General features: G+C 42.9%; 1 protein-coding gene across 1 annotated transcript in view; it reads right to left on the reverse strand.

Moving 5' to 3' along the window:
- Positions 1-12,952: 12,952 nt before the first annotated feature.
- Positions 12,953-19,034, reverse strand: part of KSR2 (kinase suppressor of ras 2) — a 582,604-nt gene continuing 576,522 nt past the window's right edge. Inside the window, 2 exon segments of the mRNA XM_021007997.1 lie at positions 12,953-13,090; positions 13,936-14,065. Of these exon segments, the coding sequence (XP_020863656.1) occupies positions 12,953-13,090; positions 13,936-14,065 (268 nt within the window).

Here is a 19,034-nt window from a genome sequence, read left to right on the forward strand (position 1 = left end):
AGAGATAATCAGCCCATGCTACTGTTGCTGTTTAGTCTTTTTCAGTTGTGTCCAACTCTTGGTGACCCCATATGAGGTCTTCTTGGCAAAGACACTTCAATAGTTTGTTTTTTCCCTTCTCTAGCTCATGTTACAGATGAAGAACTAAGGCAAACAGGGTTAAGTGACATGGCCAGGGTCACATAGCTAGTAAGTATGTGAAGAGGTACTTGAACTCAGGAAGATGAGTCTTCCTGACTCTAGACTTGGCACTCTATCTACTGTGCCACCTATCTGCCCCAAAGTACATGGCACATTGAAAAGAAAAATGGATTTTGGGTTCCAGTCTTGCCTCTGATGCTTATTACTCGTGTGACCTTGGGAAAATCACTTAATCTCCTTCAGTTCTGCTTTGTCATCTATAAAATAAGGGTGTTGGACTAGATGACCTCAAAGATCCCCTTTAGCTGCATATTTAAGCTCCTATGAATATGATAATCCAGAAGCGGTATCACTTGATACTTTCACTGATGCTCTTGGTTGAATTTCCTTTCAATGACAAATGATTTAATGTCCCTGCCCTTCTCTGATCCCTATAGATGGCTCCATTGATATATAGTTGTGGATAAGGGCAAGGGAAGCGACCTGGGAAATATGACTCCCTCTGCCTGCGTTTTTCTCTTGCTAAGGACAACCTAAATAGGTTAGGGCCATCCTAAGATCGTCTAACTGGCCTCCTGCCACCACATTAAATGGCTGGTTCTAAAGAGGAAATGCATGACAAACAAATTGGATGAGCTCTTTGAAGCCAAGGATTCCATCTCACCTAAAGAAGAAAGGAGGGCATTGGAACAGAAAAGCAATGAGCACCAGACCACCTGGGTGGCTTCTAACAACTGGACCATGGACAAATGGCTAAATGTGAGGGAGATTCCAGGGAGGCAGAGTACCTATGATCAGCTGAGGATGGGTCAAAGGCGGTGTCGTTATTGACCTCAAGGCTTGCAGTCACAGAACATCAGCCACTGTGTCTCTTTACCCTCTGAGTTTGGGCAAGTTCCCTTACATAAGTTTTAGGTGGCGATAAGGTTGAGGTTGGGGGCCAGGGAACATGCCCATCAGCCGCTACGGACAAACCTATTGTGACTAATTACACCAAAGGCCAAGTGGAGAAAGAAAATTCCCAAAAGCACAACACACCTACCATTCACACTCTTAGTCCTTTGAGTACAGGTAGAAAATTAAACCCCACACCACTAACCTCAGGTTGAGCTGTGGAGAAAATGAGTTTCATTTGGCTTTGTACATGCTATGAACATGGCCCCCCCAACACATACATACATATACACATGTGCACGCACACACACACACAACCTAAAACCTGTAACAGAAGGCAAAGAAGAAATCGGAGGAAGAGGGTAGGATTGGCAAATTCCAGATTTACATTTTTCCTGGAGAAGCTCCAATCTTTCACTGTGAATGTTTCCTTTTGGTTCCTTCAGCCCTTGAGACATTTTGGGCCCAGTCAAGGCATTGGTGAAGACCCCTTACAGAGACTCCGAGGATTAGTGCAATGTGGAGGGCACAGATTCCCCACCCTTAAGGCCTGGGGCTGGCAGACTGGGAATTAGGCAGGGAGGTCTGGATTTGGGGGTACAGAGTTTTAGGTGCTGGCTGTGATAGCAATCTTTGTAGCAGAGAAGAATGGAAGGAAATAAGGGTAAGGACCAGGGAGAAGGGGAGATTTTCCAGAGGGTCTTAGGGAACACAGAGAGATCTGGAAGTTGGGAAGGGAGTTAGCTAGCTTGCCATGCTGGTGGGTCTGAGGCACAGGAAAGTTTCAGCCCCCCTGGATACAATCCCCTAGTTTAAGGTTATTTTGGGGCATATGATTTGGGACTAGCCTCTACAAAGGGGATTGGCTATTGAGAAAGAAAGAGTGAAATTAGCTAGTATGAAATTTTCTCTTTGACTTGCAAATGATGAATCAGAGAAACTTGCAGCCCTGGGGTTACAAGAAGCACCCAGAAGCTATTACATGCCAAGCTGAGGCCATCCTGATATTTCTCACTTTATGGGATAGACATGATCCCAAGAAGATGGGTAGAAATTGGATTTTTGTCAATTGAGTTCAATTTTAAAGCCACAGGAAATCTAAGGGAAATGTAGAATGCTTTCTTGCACAAAGCAAAGTACTCCTTGTTGGAAAGGGGTGTGTGTGTGGGTAATCACCACCATTTATCCATCTGGCAAGTTTTGGCTTTTGTATATCAGGTGGGACCTAAGCCCACCCAGGTTCACTCATGTGGAACCTCTTGGCACTGTGCATGTGCCTGGGTGCTCATGCTTAAATGCTGTCTATAGAGCAGATTTTTTACAAAGAACTCCCTTTGTATGAAGAAAAACTTCTCTGGTGCCCAAAGACAACTAACTCATTTATAGCATGTGACCAATGGACCTAAGGAGAGAAAGTGGTCATCTGGTTCTTCTCTGCTTTCAGCACTGCCAAGGGGAGGCTATTTTCCACTATAATTCTTGGTCTATGCCTAATAGAGAATGAGTTTGAATAATGGCTTTTAAACACAACCCCCAAAGGACTCAGTGACAGGCACAGTGCTGATGGAATGACCAGCCAAGCAGAACTAAGAGAGGATAGGGGAGAGAGTCAGGGAGCTTTCCCTAGGAATTCTCTACTTAAAAAAAATAAACAAAACCCTCACTCCACTCCCTAGCCAATGTGAAGACAGAACTTTAGGGGACAGCACCCAAAGACTTTTCCTGTTGTTGAAATTACTTGAGGCAAATCATGCTAGAAGGAGATACCAATTGCCTCAGTCCACTCTATGGGCTGCACACTTTGCCAGATCTCTACCTCTTCTCCTCACCCCCAAAGGGACATAAGGAGAATTGGAGTTGACAGGAAAGGGAAGGCCACCAGAGAAGGCTGATACTGAGCTTGAGGGAAATAAGCAATTTAAGATTTTTTGGCATATGGAAATACCAGGCCAAGGAATAACAAGGTTATAGCATTACTACCTATATGACCCTGGGCAATTCATCTCACTTCCTTGGGTCTCAGTTTCATCATTCTGTCAGGTGATAAACTCAGAGTACAGTTGGTACTTTTATTTGGGGGGGGTGGCATGGACAATAAGGGAATTTGTTTTGCTTGACATGGGTTTTATTCCCCCTTTTTTGCCTTTTTATACAATGGAAGAATGGAAGGAGAGAAAAAAATCTTTTAATTATTTGAAAAAATTAAAGTTAAATTAAAACTATGAAAAATAAAGTTGTTGAGGACATTCCCTTTAAGTTCCCTTCCAGCTCAAAATCTATGATCTAATGATTCCTTGGCCATTTTTTAGGACTCAGACGGAGCCGTGGCAGGATGGCCTGGGTTTGCTCATTTGGTTCCGAACTCCCCAGAGAACCAGCTTCCCAAAGAACTCCCAACAGGGCTTACATACCTGCCTGTGGTCATGCAGCTTCCAACACCACAGGGCCAGCCAGCAAGGTCTTCAGCCCCAAAGAAGTCTGATCCCAAATAATCCAATTTTGGACCCTCTACAGAGGGATCAGAGAATCATAGATTTGGAGCTAAAAGGGACTTTATAGATTGTTTCGTGAGGAAACTGAGGGCCAGAGGTGCAGTCCCTCTCCCAAGGTCCCCAAAATAGTGAATGATAAAGCTTGGATTCTAACCTTTAAAATAAAGTGCTCTTTTCCCTGTCTCAGACTTGGGAGACAGAAGGCGATATGAGGGATCTCTCTCTCTGTTTGGGCTCATGATTTAAGTCAAAATTCAGTTGGAACTTTTCTCCATCTCCTCCTCTGGCTCCCTGGAGGAGTGAGAGGCTGAATTATGCAGAAGACAAAGCGAGAACAAGGCCCCAGACAGTTCTTGAGAGGTGCAAAGAGGCACTGGCTGCAGAGCCTCAGGGAAGTGTCACCCACTGCCCCATCATCTCAGAAACTCAGCGAGTTTCTTTCTGTTACAGGTCAGGCAGGACAGTGGCCATGGCTGAAGTTTGACAGCATTGCTATGGCAGGCATGGGACAGGAAGCTCCTGTGGGACCCCCTTCTACCTTACCACTCCCTGAAGCCCAATCTCCCTGGGCCTTGGGAAGAAATCCCTTCTTGCAGGGCAGTCCCATTAGGGAATTTGTTCAATAGTGGCCACAGCCCCCCAAATGTAAACTAGGGGACTCATAAGGAACAAGGACATTGAGTCTACCTGGTATTAAGCAAGGAGAGAATCAACTGATTTGATTCAAGAACTCAGCACTGGACAGCGGTGTCCTTGTCTGGCACAGGAACTTGTGGCCTCCTAGTAGATTAGGTCATGAACCTGACTTTGTTTAAAAGGAGGAGGTTTGGGGGACTAGAGAGCAGAAAATTTCTATTGACGGATTGCTGTACATGCAGTATGAATTCATGAATACAAGAAGGATTTGGGATTTTGGCAGCAAAAGGACCTCCCATGGCAGAGAGTCCCACCAACTCCCACCAACACAGAATGCAACCCATGTGAGACTTAGCAATTAAGTCCTAAGGAGTTACATGAGGCACACAGAGGTTAAGCGACTTGTCCAGGGTCAGCTAGGGAGTGTAAGTGGCAGGATTTTAATTCAGGTTTTTGAGCACACTACCCACTATGCAACTCTGCTTCTATGTATGCAGTACATGCAGGTCTGCATTGTTTGGATCCAGCATACTAGCCCAACCTTAACAGAATAAACTCGGGGAGAGGAAGGGAAAGGGAGTAAATAATCTGAAACCTCCTTAGGAGCACAGTTCTCTGAACCCAGGCTGCAGAACTCCATTATGGAGGACGCTATGTTCCAATGGGCCTCTCATGGCATAATCTAGCAGGGCAGCTATGCCTTATCCTGAATTCTGCTGAGTAGTGGGTAGTTTGAGCATATTAGGGGAAAGAATGTAAATATTCTAGGTTAAGTTCGTGAGAGGCCATGTTGAAAAGAGACAGATATTTCTTTATACATGCCTTGAAAAGGTAACCTCAGAGGCTGAAATCAAGAAGAACCCCAACTCCCAAAAAAGTTGGAACCAGAGGCCAAGATTTCTAAAATCCAACAGATCAACTCCTCTGTAAATGAATCTCTGAGGGACTGGAGTCCATCATATAGGTGGGGGGTGGTGACTTAGACCCAGGGAACTGGCCTATAACTATCACCACCTGAGGAGAAACCAGAAATGAAACTCAATCTAATAATCCATCTCCCCAGCCCCTGAAACTGACTGAACACAGACTAGTTTGAAAGCAAAATAGCTAAAGGGAGTAACTGAACTGAAGTAAGTAGGGTAGAGAAAAAGGGAAGGGGGCAAAGATATTAAAAGATCTCTCTGTCTCTCCCTCTGTCTCTCCCTCTCTCTCTCTCTCTCTCTCTCTCTCTCTCTCTCTCTCTCTCTCTCACACACACCACACACACACACACACACACACACACACACACACACACACACGTACACTCCCCTTCATGTCCCAGCAATCTGTCCTCAGTTGTAGAGGAGGAGCTGGACCGGCACCAGGTCCCATCTCTACAGCATATCCACAGAGACTTGGCACATTCATTGGCCCACCCTGCTCTTTTTCATGCTTCTTCCCTAGGCCCACCATCCAGGCCCCTTGCAGTAAACACTGCATCTCTCTGGTCTACTCTAGTCTGAATCCAGCTGGTCCCCATCTCCCTCTCCTTCCCGGGGGCAGAGGCACTAGTCCAGGACGGGGGGGGGGACACTGCTTGCAGACCAGAAAGCCTTGGTTGGTTCCTTCAGCAATCCCAGGTGGTGGCTCCCCCCGGTCTTCATACCCCTGGGTTTTCCTTAGTGCACAGAGGAGAGAGACAGGATGGAAAGGAGGCTTGGAACTGAGGCAGCTGAGGGGGTAACAGGTAAGAAAGGCACCATCCCATCACATGGTCTGTCACAGCCTGGAGAAAAGAGACAGGGAGAGCAATGACAGTGAGAAGTGGGGTGGGGGGTGACAGTGAGATGGACAGCATGGAAATGCTGTAGCTGTAAAGACAGGCATTGTGTCATAGCTTATAGAGAGCTGGGTTGGGAGCCAGGAAGACTAATGTTCATGTTCTGTCTCTTACCTGGGCTGTCTGTGTGACCCTGGGCAAGTCATTTAATCTATGCAGTTGCAGCACAGTTGGCTACACCTGCATTGTTAAAAAGAGTTTCCTCACTTGGGGTGGGGGGAGGAGAGGAGGGTCTCTTTATAAAAAAAAATCACAGATCTAGTCCCTGTTCTATTTATAAGCCAAGATTTCAGTAGAATGTAAGCTTGCTGAGGTCAAGGACTGTTTTTTTTATCTTGTTTTGATATGTTCAGCACATAGCAGGTACTTAATAATCTAATAATAAATGGGATTGGATTAGAAGAAAAAAACTTCTAACCTATCATAACCCCCTCCCCCCACAAAACTTAAGTTTTTTTTTCCCAAATAATTGGTATGATTTACATTTACTCTCACTCACTATCTCCTGAATTCAGTGTTGGAAGAGGTCTTACAGGCCAGCTAGTTCAATTCACATGTGAACAAAAATACTTCACAAATGGTTATCCCACCTTTGTTTGTAGGATTAAGGAAAGGGGGAAATGACTACTTCCCAAGACAGACCACATGCTTTTTGGATGGCTCTAGCTGTTAAGGAGTTTTTTCTCACGTCAACTCAAAATGCCTGTGTACAACTTTCACCCACTGCTTTTTGTCCTGCTCTCTGGGGCCAGGCAGGACAAGTGAATACTTCTTTGATGAAATAGCCCACCAACTACATGAAGACAGCATTCATTTCCCCTTGAGACATTCCTTCTCCAAGCTAAACACGCTGAATCCCTTCACAGTGTGGGAGTAGATAGGGCATGACATTGGGCACAATTGGGCACAAAGATCTAGGTTCAAATCCTGCCTCAGACCCTTCCCAGGTGTGTGGCTTGGGCATGCCCCTCCCCTTCCTGGGTCCTGTTTCCTCATCTGTAAAATAAGGGGGAGGAGTTCGAAGTTCCCTTCTAGCTCTGAAGCTATAGGACTTTAGGGTTCACACAGCTGTCATTTTTAGAACACAATAAATCTTAGAACGCACTTTCGTATCATGATGATCCTGTGAGGGAGGTAATGTAAGTGCTTTTCTCCTCATCTCAATAAATTTTACTCATTAGCCTTCTTGACCTCTCAGCAACGTTTGACAAGATTGGCTACTTTCTCCTCCTGGATAGTCTTTCCTCCTGAGGTCTTCATGACACCAATCTTCCTCCTATCTGTCTGACCATTCCTACTCAGTCTCCTTTACTGGATCATTATGAAATGTAATATATCCCTAACTGTGGGGTCTGTCCTGACCTTCTCCTATTATTTCTCTGTACTGTCTCACTTGATGACCTCATCACCGCTCTTAGGGGTTTAATCATCCACTCTAAGCAAATGATTGTTCGTTTTGTATATTCATTGTTAGTCTCTTTTTTTAAAGTCCATCACCAGCTACCTATTGGACATTTCCAACTGGATGTCCAATAGGCATATCAGCCATGACATATTGACAATAAAATTAATTATCTTCCCAACTTCTATATTAGTGTTGAGGATGCCACCATCCACTCAGGTTTGCAACATCAGTGTCATCCTCAGTTCCTCATTCTCAGTCACTCTAAACAACTAGATGTCATAATGGGTAGAAAGCTGGTCATGGAGTCAGGAAAAGTTGAGTTTGATTCCTGCCTCAGACACTGAGCTAATTGTGAAACCCAGGAGAAGTACCTCCACTTCTGTCAGCCTCAGTTTCCCCATCTCTAAAATGGGTCTAACAAGAGCACTTATTTCCCAGGGTTGTTGAGAGGATTAAATAAGATAACTCAAAGTGCTATATGAATGCTAGTTATTATTAACAGTAGTAGTGGCATCATTGTCTCACATACAATCAGTTGCTAAACCTTGTTGTTTCTATCTCACAACCTCTCTCCTCTATGTCCACTCTTCTCTTTCTCTCTGCTTCTCTCTATACACAGCTACCATCCTAATTCAGGCCTTTATCAACTCTTCTCTGGATGATTGCAATAGCCTTCCAATTGTTCTCCATGCTTCAAGTCTCTGTCCATGTAAATCCATTCTCCACACAAGGACCAATATTATTTTCCTGAAGTATGAATAGGTCTGACCATGTTACCTCTTCCCTGTGCCTTCAACTCAATAACCTCCAGTGGCTATTACCTCCAGGATGACATATATGTTCATCTGGCCCCATTTGACCTGTCCAGCCTCATCACATATAGACTCTCCTCTGCGTACTCTATAGTCTAGCCAAAATGGCCTTCCTGTATCCTGGAGACCAGTGGTGTCAAACTCAAATAGCAATGGATCACAGTGGACCATCTATTGACTTAGAACACTATAGATTGACATTATCTACATTGCGTTGTATTTTTTTTTTTGTTAAATTTTTCCTAATTATATTTTAATCTGGTTCAAACTGCACTCCAGAGTTTTGTGGGCCCCAAGCTTGAAACCTCTGTTATATATCACAATCCATCTCTATCTCTGTGCCTTTGTTCAAGCCATGTCCTGCATAGATTGTCCTCATTCCTCATCTCTCCCTCTTCAAATCACCAAATCTGTCCAAGGCTCAGCTTGATTGCCACCTCCTATAGAAGACTGAAAGAGCTCCTCCCAGTTGTTAGTTCTCCCCACCCATAATTATTCTGTATTACTCTCTGTACATGTTGTATTCACTTATCTGGTATGTGATGTACCCCTCCTGCCACTACAATGTCAGTTCTGTGATGACAGTGATTGTTTCATTTTAGCCTTTTATATCTTCAGAGCTTAGCACATGGTAGATTGCTGGGTGAATGCTTGGTAATCAAATTGGATTCCATTTTGCACCCCTTTCATGGGACTATTGCCTGTCTAGCATCAAAGTACCCTCAGGTCTTAGTATTGGCAGGTGTAACAGGAGACTTCTGACCATACCTAAACCTGTAGAGCCTACAGCTGGTAAAACCATAGGAGATAGAAGCTTGGGAGCAGGCTCATTTGGGGCTATTTTATTGCTGCCTCCTGGAGAGATCAGTAAGTACTCACTGGCCGGGAAATGTATAGCCCACTGAAAACAAATCAGTTCCCAGCACATAATGCCAGGCTCATTACCCTAAAGACAGGTAGAGATGGAGAGGAGAAGCCAAAACACCCCCTTAATGAGAAAGCCAGAGAGATGTTTATGATAGGGAAATTGCAAAGCTACTCATTGCTTCTTCCCACCATGCAACTGGTAACCTGGGAAGCAATAGAATTCTAGTGATGAGGGGGACGCTGATATGCTTGGGGAAATTCACTGACCTCCAGTCCCTTCTGAGCTGTGACAGAGAGTTCTATAGTCTGGGGGGGGGCGGTGGAGAGAGAGGGAGTGGTGGTTAGTAATGAGGCTGTGGAAAACTTCTCTATGCAGATGATTGCCAGTTTTGTATACTCACCATTAGTCTCCTTTTTTCAGCCCATCACCAATTACATTTCCAACCGATTGTCTAAGCATAAGCTTATGCTTAGGTGTATTATGTCACTGGTCTGGGTCATAAATTAACTTGCTATTAAAAGTTTCTAATGTAAGAGAAAGTTCCTCAAGAATAGGGAAATTTCATTCTTTTATATGTATTCTCCATGCCTAGCATACAGTGGGGGCTTAATAAATACTCATTTATTGCTTGACCAAGCTCTCATTCAAAGAAACTTCAATCAATCTACTAGGGACCAAAACATTTCATGGATGACTGTTGCTACATATTTATACACACATATTATTCATGCCATTCTTAAAATCAGAGACTCTGTGGGCTATTATAGTAAATAGGAAGATCTGGGTTTAAATCCTGTTTATGATGCTTAATCAATGAATTTCTATGGGTAAGTTTATTAACTTCTCTTTGCCTTAGGCAACTGCCTAGGACTTGGCCACATAGTTACAGACTTGGTAAAGGGAAATCCCACAACAGAAGTTCAGTAGCAGATGAAATCACATGTCCTGCATGAGTTATCTGAGAAATAGTGAATGAGTGAGGTTAGACTGAGGTACAAGACACCTCAACAGTCACCTAAGTAAGGAGGCAGCAGTGGACAAAACACCTCTCTGGCTTCAAATCTTGTCTCTGTTACTGACAACTTGTATAACCATTGGCAAGCCACAATCTCCTAAGGCCTCAGTGTCCTTGTCTATCAAATGAGGAGGTTGGATTAGGTGGTCTCTGACCTTGTCCATGGCCAATCATTTCCTTTGTGATATCTCTAGGGTCTCACACTAAGTGTGATCAAAGCTGCATTTTAGTGTCATATCCCCTGTTTCAAATCCTGTACTTTTTTATTGTATTATGTGATTAGACTCTAAGACTGACTTGTGCCTTGGAATAGGAAGACTTGAAAAAATTGGGGATGTATACAGCCTGGAGAAGAGATGTGTGTGCATGTGTGTGTGTGTATTAATAACAATAGCTAGCATTTATATAGGGCTTTTTTTTTTTTGCAAAGCACTCTACAGACATTATTTCCTTCAATCCTCACAACAACCTTGGGAGGTAGGTGCTATTATTATCTCCATTTTACAGATGAGGAAACTGAGGCAGACAGAGGTGAAGTGACTTGACCAGGGTCACACAGCTAGTACGTCCTAAGGCAGGATTTGAACTGAAGACTTTCTGGCTCCAAGGCCAGCCCTCTATCCACTATTCCATACTGCTTCTCATTGCCTAATAAAGGGAGCTGTCCAAATATAGAATAGGTTGCCTTGAGAGTCACATACCTAAAGCTGTGTGCATTGAAACAAAGGAATGTAATCTATAGTGGAGCATTGCTGATTTTCCTTATTCCTCTCACAGCAGTCCCAAGCCCATCACAACCTCAGTGGTTGCAAACTCCCCCTGTTGGCCCTCCTTTCCCCTCTGTGCTCCCTGGCCTCCTGAGGCCCTTTGTGTGAGTAAAATGCCTCAAATAAAGGTTTTGTACTTTTAGCATCATTGGCCAGTCAGTTCTTTTTCAAAACCTTTCTAACTGTCCCAAACTACTGCAATTACCTGAGAAAACAATATAAATATTATTATTGTTATCCTGCAATCACATGCTGCCTTGGGCAAAACACTAGAGAGCCAACAAATCCTACAGCCCTCAAAAGCCAGCCAAACCCTGGATTTTTCCTCTAACTATAAAGAATCCAGGGCTCAGCCTGCCTTTCATGTTCTATAACCCTTCTCTATACCCTTATGGAAACTCAAATAGGGGATTTGTGTTTTAGGCAGTGATTCATTATGCCCACAAAGTTTCCCTTTGTGGGCATAATTCTTCTCTCAGATGACAAAGGAAAACCACAGCCTTTCATTGTCCAAGCTGAGATTTCTGATAAGACAGCTGGAATGCCAAAAGGCTTCACAAGCCCATGGTAAATTAATCAAACTAATAGCAGGTCTGTTTCACACTGGACTAGCTTGTGGATCATCTTGTCATGTGGTCAGAGTCATTTCAGATTGGGGTTTCTCTAAAACAGGTGTTCTTAACCTTTTTTGTATCATGGACCCTTTGGCAGACTGGGAGAGAAAGGAGGGAGGGAGAGAGAGACAGAGAGACAGAGAGAGAGAGAGAGAGAGAGAGAGAGAGAGAGAGAGAAGGAGGGAGGGAGAGAGAAGGGAGAGAGAAGAGAGACAGAGTCCTGGTGGGAATGAGAAATATATTATTAGATGGCAATTTGTTTAAAAATGACCTGGGGTTTTTAGTGGATTGAAAGCTCAATGTGGGTCAACAGTCTGATGGGGAGCCAAAAAAGCTATTTGGATTATCTAACAGCAACAACAACCACAACAATGGCGATGATGAAGACAATGATGATAATTATTATTTATATCGTGCTTTAAGGCTTGCAAAATGCTTTGAAGTGTCTTATTTGATCCTCACAATAACCTTCAGGAGTATGATTATTATCATATTATTATCTCTATTTTATAGATGAGGAAACTGAGGCAGACCAAGGCCAAATGAATGGCTCAGGGTCACCCAGCTGTAAGTGTCTGAGGCCACATTTGAACTCAGGCCTTCCTGAGTTCAGTCCCAGCATGTTAACCATTGTCCTATCTAGCTGCCAGAGGCCTAGTCCCTATGAATAGGGAATCGATAGTTCTGCTACATTCTCTCCCAGACAGGCCATATCTAAAATGTTGTGTTCAATTCAGGATGCCACAGCTCAGCGAGGACACAGATAAACTGGAAAGCTGCCTCTGTGGTGAAAGGCATTGAGTCCATACTGTGTAAAGATCAGCTGAAGGAACAGGGAATGTATGGATCAAGAAGGGGAGACTTGGGGCAGCAGCCAGGATGGGGGAGGGGGAGGAATGATGGTTGTGTTCAAGTATTTGAAGGGCTGTCATGCTGAAGAAGGATTAGCTTTGTACTTTTTAACTTTAGAAGACAGAACAGGTAATAATAAACATAGTCAAGAGATAAATTCAAGCTTGGAATAAGGAAAAAAATTCATTAACAAGTAGAGCCATTTTAAAGTAGAATGGGCCATCTCAGGAGGTGGTGGGTTCTTCCTTCTTGCTTTAGGTAGGAGTTGGATGAGCCCTTGTTGAGAATATTATGATGGGGATTCCTTGTTGGGCTACAGGTCCCTTCCTATTCTCAAATTCTGTGATGCTGTGACAGGTGCTGAAGAATATGTCTATCTCCTTCTAGTTGGAAAGTATTATATACTCTGCTTGTCCTCCTTTCCCTTTGTGAAGCCCCAAAGTAGTCCGTATTGGTACACCGCTATGTCGCTAAATCTGCACAAAAAATTTAGATGACTAGAATGCAAGGAGAGAGAAGAGAAGGCAGAGGAGTGGGGTGGCTGAAGAGATGCGATAATAGAGGAAGCAGAGGGGTAGTAGAGAGAAGACTAGAAATGGAAGCAGAGATGGAGCTGGGAACTGAGGGAGAACCCTTACTCTGCCGACTTCCAGAAATGTCCAGGGTGAGAAAGGCGGCGGTTTCTCTTCGGCAGTTTCTCCAGCATTTCCATGAGTTTGGTGAAAGTAGGTCTCTCTTCCTGCTCAAAAGCCCAGCAGAAGAGAAGAATGTCCTAAAAGGAACCAGACATGGCTGTTTAAGAAGAAATGGAGCTCCTCTACCTACCATTTCACACTTGACTGGGTTGAAATTTTTTCCAGAATAAGAGAGGGAGAAGGAAGCCTTTGGACTTCATTTATTTCCCAAATCCAAAGGAGACCATTAAAGATGGAAGGAGAACAACCACTTGCAGGTATCTTCTCATCTGAGATGGGCTAGAAAGAGCTGGAGATAGCTTAGAGTTCTCCAGTTGGTCTTTTCCATAAACCTCAATTTTTGGCCAATCCAAACAGTTTCTCGTTACTTGTACTTAATTATACCTAAGCAGTCATATTTCTTTTTTTTCCCTTTTAACATGTATTTTACCTTATATTGTTTGTACAAATGCTAGGAAATTGGTTAGTATTTATACTGTTTTTAACAAAGAACATATGGATATATTATGCACATACATTCACATATATATACATATATACATGTATAACAGGAGAAAAAGAATCATATGTTAAATGCTTTGGATTCATATCCATGCCTAGGGGGAAAAAAAAACCCTAGATGGGTGGGATATACCAACAAAACCAAATATTGGTGGTTCAGATATTTAAACTGCATATAGAGTACCCAGGGGAAAATGAGGGGAAATAATTTGCTTCCATGGAGCTGATTTTATAAACCCCAAACTATTAAGTTACTTAGCATGCCCATTGATTATTTTCTAGGGAAACATCCATCATTTCTATAAGCACGGAAAATGAGAGCAGGATTAGAACCCACAACTCCTGTTGATGGCATATACAGATTTCTTTTTCTTGTAATATAATTTCCTTTCCCACCCCTGCTCCCCAGCCTGGAACATACCGAGATCTCTTTTCCTAGTCCAATCTGGCTGAGGTTGGGTTTCATTCCTCTTCCCATCTGCCATATTATTGCCTCTGCTGGTTGAGTCTTGTAAGGCCATTCCCTGGCATGGAGTTCATACCAGATTGTGCTGTTGGCACACAGATTTTGAAGGCGTGTTAGTGTGGTTGTCACAGCCCTATTACTTCCCATATTCCTCTCTCCAAACCTTCCAGCAGCCGTTTCCCTGTTACTCTCCTTTCAGACCTTAAATAAAACAGCAAATTCCATACATGGTCTTCAGAAGTTGGCCAATTCCTCAGTCTGGATTGATTTGGCATCTTCATCCTCCCAGTGTCAGGAGTAATATAGTACAGTGGACAGAGGACTGGTTTTGGAGTCAGAAAACCTGGATTAAAATCCTGACTCTGCCACTTCCTAACTATGATTTTAGGTAAATCATTCAACCTCCCTGAACCTCAGTGTCCTCATTTGTAAAATGAAGGCGTGAGACAAGATGGAAAACCAACTTTTAATCTCAGATCCTATGATCCTACTATGGTATCTAAGAAGTCTTGTCCAATGCCTTGTCCTCAAGGGTCCCCAACGTACAAAATTATTACACCCTCCTCCTCTACTCAAACCCATAGTCCTTCAGTGGCCAGGTCCCAGGGTCTAACAAGGGAATTTGCTCTAAGGTGTTCATGAATGTTAACAGTTTAATGTGTTCTCCTCCGGGAATCTGCATTTTAAAGGAAGAGCTTTGAGATGTCCATGTTTTTATCCCAAGAATGAGTCTTTAGCAGAACTTCAGAGAGTCAGTGGGGGAAATCTTCCCTGTGATCCTCAAATCTTATCCAGGGAGCAACTAGCTAGGTTAATACAGCACCTGTCCTGGAGTCACAAAGACCTGAGTTCAAATCTGGCTTCAGACAGATACTGGCTGTATGACCCTGGGCAAGTCACTTAACCTCTGTTTATCTGTTTCCTGATCTGTAAAATGGGGATTATAATAACACCTATCTCCCAGGGTTGTTGTGAGGATCAAGCAGGATAATATTTCTAAAGTACTTAGCACAGTGCCCGACACATAATAGGCATTGGGTGAATGTTAGCTCTTGTTGCTGTTATGTCTATTTCCTCTGGGACAACTCAGAAAGAATATTCAGCCCCAGGTCACAGAGCCGGAAGGGACCTTAGAGGTCACCCTTTCATTTTACAGACCAGGAAACTGAGGCTCATAGAAGTTACATGATTTGCCCAGCTTCACACAGCCTGTCCATATCTGAGGGTGGGGTTTGAATCCAAGGTTTCCTGACTCAGTGCTCTATTTACTGCATCATTCTTTGTTCTTAGAGGCCTATGGCAAGTAAAGCGCCATGGAATGAGAAGGTAGGGAGGATTGGGGGTATATAAGGAGAACAGGGCCCAAGACTCAATTTGCTCAAGTAATACACAGTTTTATTAAAAGTCCCTTCACTTGCATTGCGCAGCAGATAGACCGTGAAACCTGGAGTCAGAAAAACCTATGATCTAGCCTTTGCACCTAAGTGAAGACGAACATCACTTAACCTCTATAAGTCTCAGTTTCTTCACCTGAAAATGGGTACAATGATCCCAGTACTATCCACTTTACAGGGCTGTTGGTAGGCTCAAACATGTCTGTATATAAGGTGCTTTGTAAATTTCAGAAATATCAGTTTTCTATAGTGTAAGCACTGTAAGACACAATCTAATACTTGTAAGGTTCCTTTGATTTTTCACTGACTATATCCCCTGCCTGGAATGTCCTCCCTCTACAACTTTGCTTCTTGAAATCCCTGGTTTCCTTCAAGTTGCGATCAAATGTAGGACTTTCCTTCGTCTGCCCTCCCCCACCAGCTGTGTGACCCTCCTGTGGTCCTTTGCCTCCCCTTACCTGTTCCCTTGTATTTACTTAATGCAGGTTTGTATTTCCTTATCTATATGCCTGCTGCTCCTCACCTCCTCTGGAATATAACTCCCTAAGGGCAGCATTCTAACATCTGCATCAATTGTAGGATCCCCGTACTGAATTAGAAGGGACTTTTGGTGTTGTTTAATCATTTCAGTCTTGTTCTACTCTTTGTGACCTCACTTGGAGTTTTCTTGGCAAAGATACTGGAGTGGTTTGCCATTTCCTTCTCTGGCTCATTTGACAGATGAGGAAACTGAGGCAAAAGGAGGCTAAGTGACTTGCTCAGGGTCACACAGCTAGTAAGTGTCTGGGGCTGGATTTGAACCCAAGTCATCTTGACTCCAGGCCTATACTCTATTCACCATGTTGCTCTAGAAGGCACCTTAAGGGTCTTCTATTCCAACTCCCTCATTTTACAGAGGAGGAAACTGAGTCCTGAAGAGGAGAAACAACTTGATTAAATTCATATGAGTCATAAATGGTAGAGCCAGGATTCGAATACAGGTCCTCTGACCCCAAACTCTACCCTCTTGCCCCTTGAACCATAATATCTCTCTGAAGGGTATATTTAATGAAAGTTTGTTGAATAGGATTACACAATCAATTCCCACTGCCTGCTTGTTTGTCAAAGACCTGGCATTCCAAGATGTTATCCCAGACTACTCTGTAGATCTCTTCTCACCATCACAGGCAAGCTTTGTAAGACTATCTTCCACACACATTCCCATAGGCCATCTGAGGCTCTCTACCCATCTCCACACTGTTCACCCCTTCCCCCAACATAAATGTGGACAGGTAGAGAAAATATAGCCCCTGAGGAGCCAGACATAGTGGAGGCAGCCAAAGCAAAATAGGCAGGCCCCCTTCTGTGAAGGAAGTCAGCTGGTTTTCTGAGGCCTGCGTATCTGGCCATTGGCAAAGGAAAGGCTTTGAGCTTCAGGAATCCCCTTCTTCACAGCAATCCCAACCCCCCCCCCCCAAGAATCTCAGAATTTTAGAGCTAGAAGGGACCTCAGCAACCATCTAATGTAACCTATAGAAGGCAGTCAATAAGTATGTATTAAGCAACTACTGTGTGCCATGTACCATGCTAAACAGTGAGGTTACAAAGAAATGCAAGAAAAAACTGTCCCTGTTCTTAAGAAGCTCACACTAATTATGTCACTTTTTCAACCCCTCAGGTAGCATTGAAGAGGCTCATGAAGGTCAAGTGACTTGTTCAAAGTCACACTGCTACCTGAAGAACTCAGCTACTTTGGTTTCTACCACTCTTCCATCTCGCCATTCCTTCTTCTTCAGAAAATATGTTTAGAAGCACATTGGGAAAAGGCAAAAAAGGCTATTGGTGGGTGTTATCTTGTGGGGACTAGACTTGGACAAGCATCCAGAGACCTTTCCCATTCACCCCAGTTACTGGTGCCTTCCACCTCAGAGCTTCCCTTGTATTTATTTTGTTTATACTTACATGCATATACATGTTTCTCTGCCTCTAGACTATAAGCAGCTAGGTGACATGGCAGATAAGAGTTCTGTACTTGAAATCAAGAAGACCTGAGTTCAAATCTTGCCTCAGCACTTACTAGATGTGTGACCTGATCACATCACCTTTTTATGACTTGATTTTCTCATCTGTAAAATGGGGATAATAATAGAATTTGATACACAAAGATTGTTGCAGGGGTCAAATGAGATAATATGTATACAGACCTTTGAAACCTCAGAATGCTATGTAAACAGTTTCTCTGATAATGATAATGGCAGTGATTACTTACCTAATAGGTATGTTATGAGAGTAAGATAAGACGAGGTCTATAAAGCATTTTGAAAATGTTAAACAAGCTATAAGGATCACATATTTTAAAACTAGAGATGGAAATAATTATGGCCTACCACCTAGTCTAAACCCCTTCATTTTCCAGATCAGGAAACTGAGGCCCAGAGGAACTAAACCATTTGCCTAGCTCACATAAGTAACGTGAGAAGCAGGATTTAAATACGGATCACCTGATTTCAAATCTAGTGCTTTTTTCCCCAATATATTATATAATTTGTTATTTTTTATTCATTTCTTTATTAATAGCTTATTCTCATTCTTTTGGATGGGGCTCAGATAAATGCAATCTGAGGATAATTTGCTATCCAACTATTATTCTTTTATATTTCATATTCTATGAAATAGCATGCAGATAGATAAAATGACTGATTTTTGTAGTGGACTAAACATGGACTTTATTTTTCACCTTCTATTTTATCACCAGCTAGAGTTTCTGGAGTCTGTGTTAAATGTGGGTCTCAAGGCCTTCAGTTGTTTCAGCTTTTCTCTCTGGCTCTAAATAACTCTTCCACTTCTATGCTTATTTCATCTGATCTCTTAGACCTGATCTTTAGGATTTAGGGAATGAAGTAGTTTCTTGTGCTTGCTTTTTTACTAGTTGTTAATATGTTGTTGAATACTCTGGAGCTCAGGGTATCATTGACAAAAGGCATATTCAGTCCTTGCCTATTACCGACAAGATGTTTCCAGTTTTCCTTTGACGTAACTCAGCTATAAAATGAAAGTATTCCTTTCTTCAGTTCATGTCATACCCACTCATAGAATTGTAGATCTAGAGCTAGAAGAGAGTTCAGAAGTCATCTAGTCCATTATTTTATATTTACATATATATTATTATAAGTATCACTTACATTTATTTTATAGAGAAGAAAACTGAGTGAAGGGACTTGCCCAAGTTTACACAGATAGTAAGTATCAAAGCTGCACTCTGAAACCAGGGTCTCTGCCCTTTCCATTATACCGCACTGTCTCTTCATGGTTTGCCCCCTCTAGTGGGAAGCACTGTCTGCACCAAAGCAGTTCTACTAAGTGGGGTATTGGTGGTTCTATGTTATCTTGCCTTCTGGTGATACCAGAACATAAAGGAACAACATTCACTCCCCTGTCTTTTTTTTCAAGCTGATCATCACAGTGGTTCCAAGTAGGGTCAGATTCAGAGGAATAGTTACAATACACTATCCATGGTGCTGACTTTATCAGTGGTATTACCAGAACTCAATTGATGATATTTCAGGGTTCCTGGTAGACCTTCACATTTATCTTAGCAGCACACAGGCTCCCCATAGTACATCATCCTGGCTGTTATTGTCTCTCCCCATGCACCCCCCCCTCCTTTTATCATTGCCATAC

This window comes from Phascolarctos cinereus, unplaced genomic scaffold (assembly GCF_003287225.1).
Source record: "Phascolarctos cinereus isolate Bilbo 61053 unplaced genomic scaffold, phaCin_HiC Scaffold_4;HRSCAF=312, whole genome shotgun sequence".
Classification (NCBI taxonomy): domain Eukaryota; kingdom Metazoa; phylum Chordata; class Mammalia; order Diprotodontia; family Phascolarctidae; genus Phascolarctos; species Phascolarctos cinereus.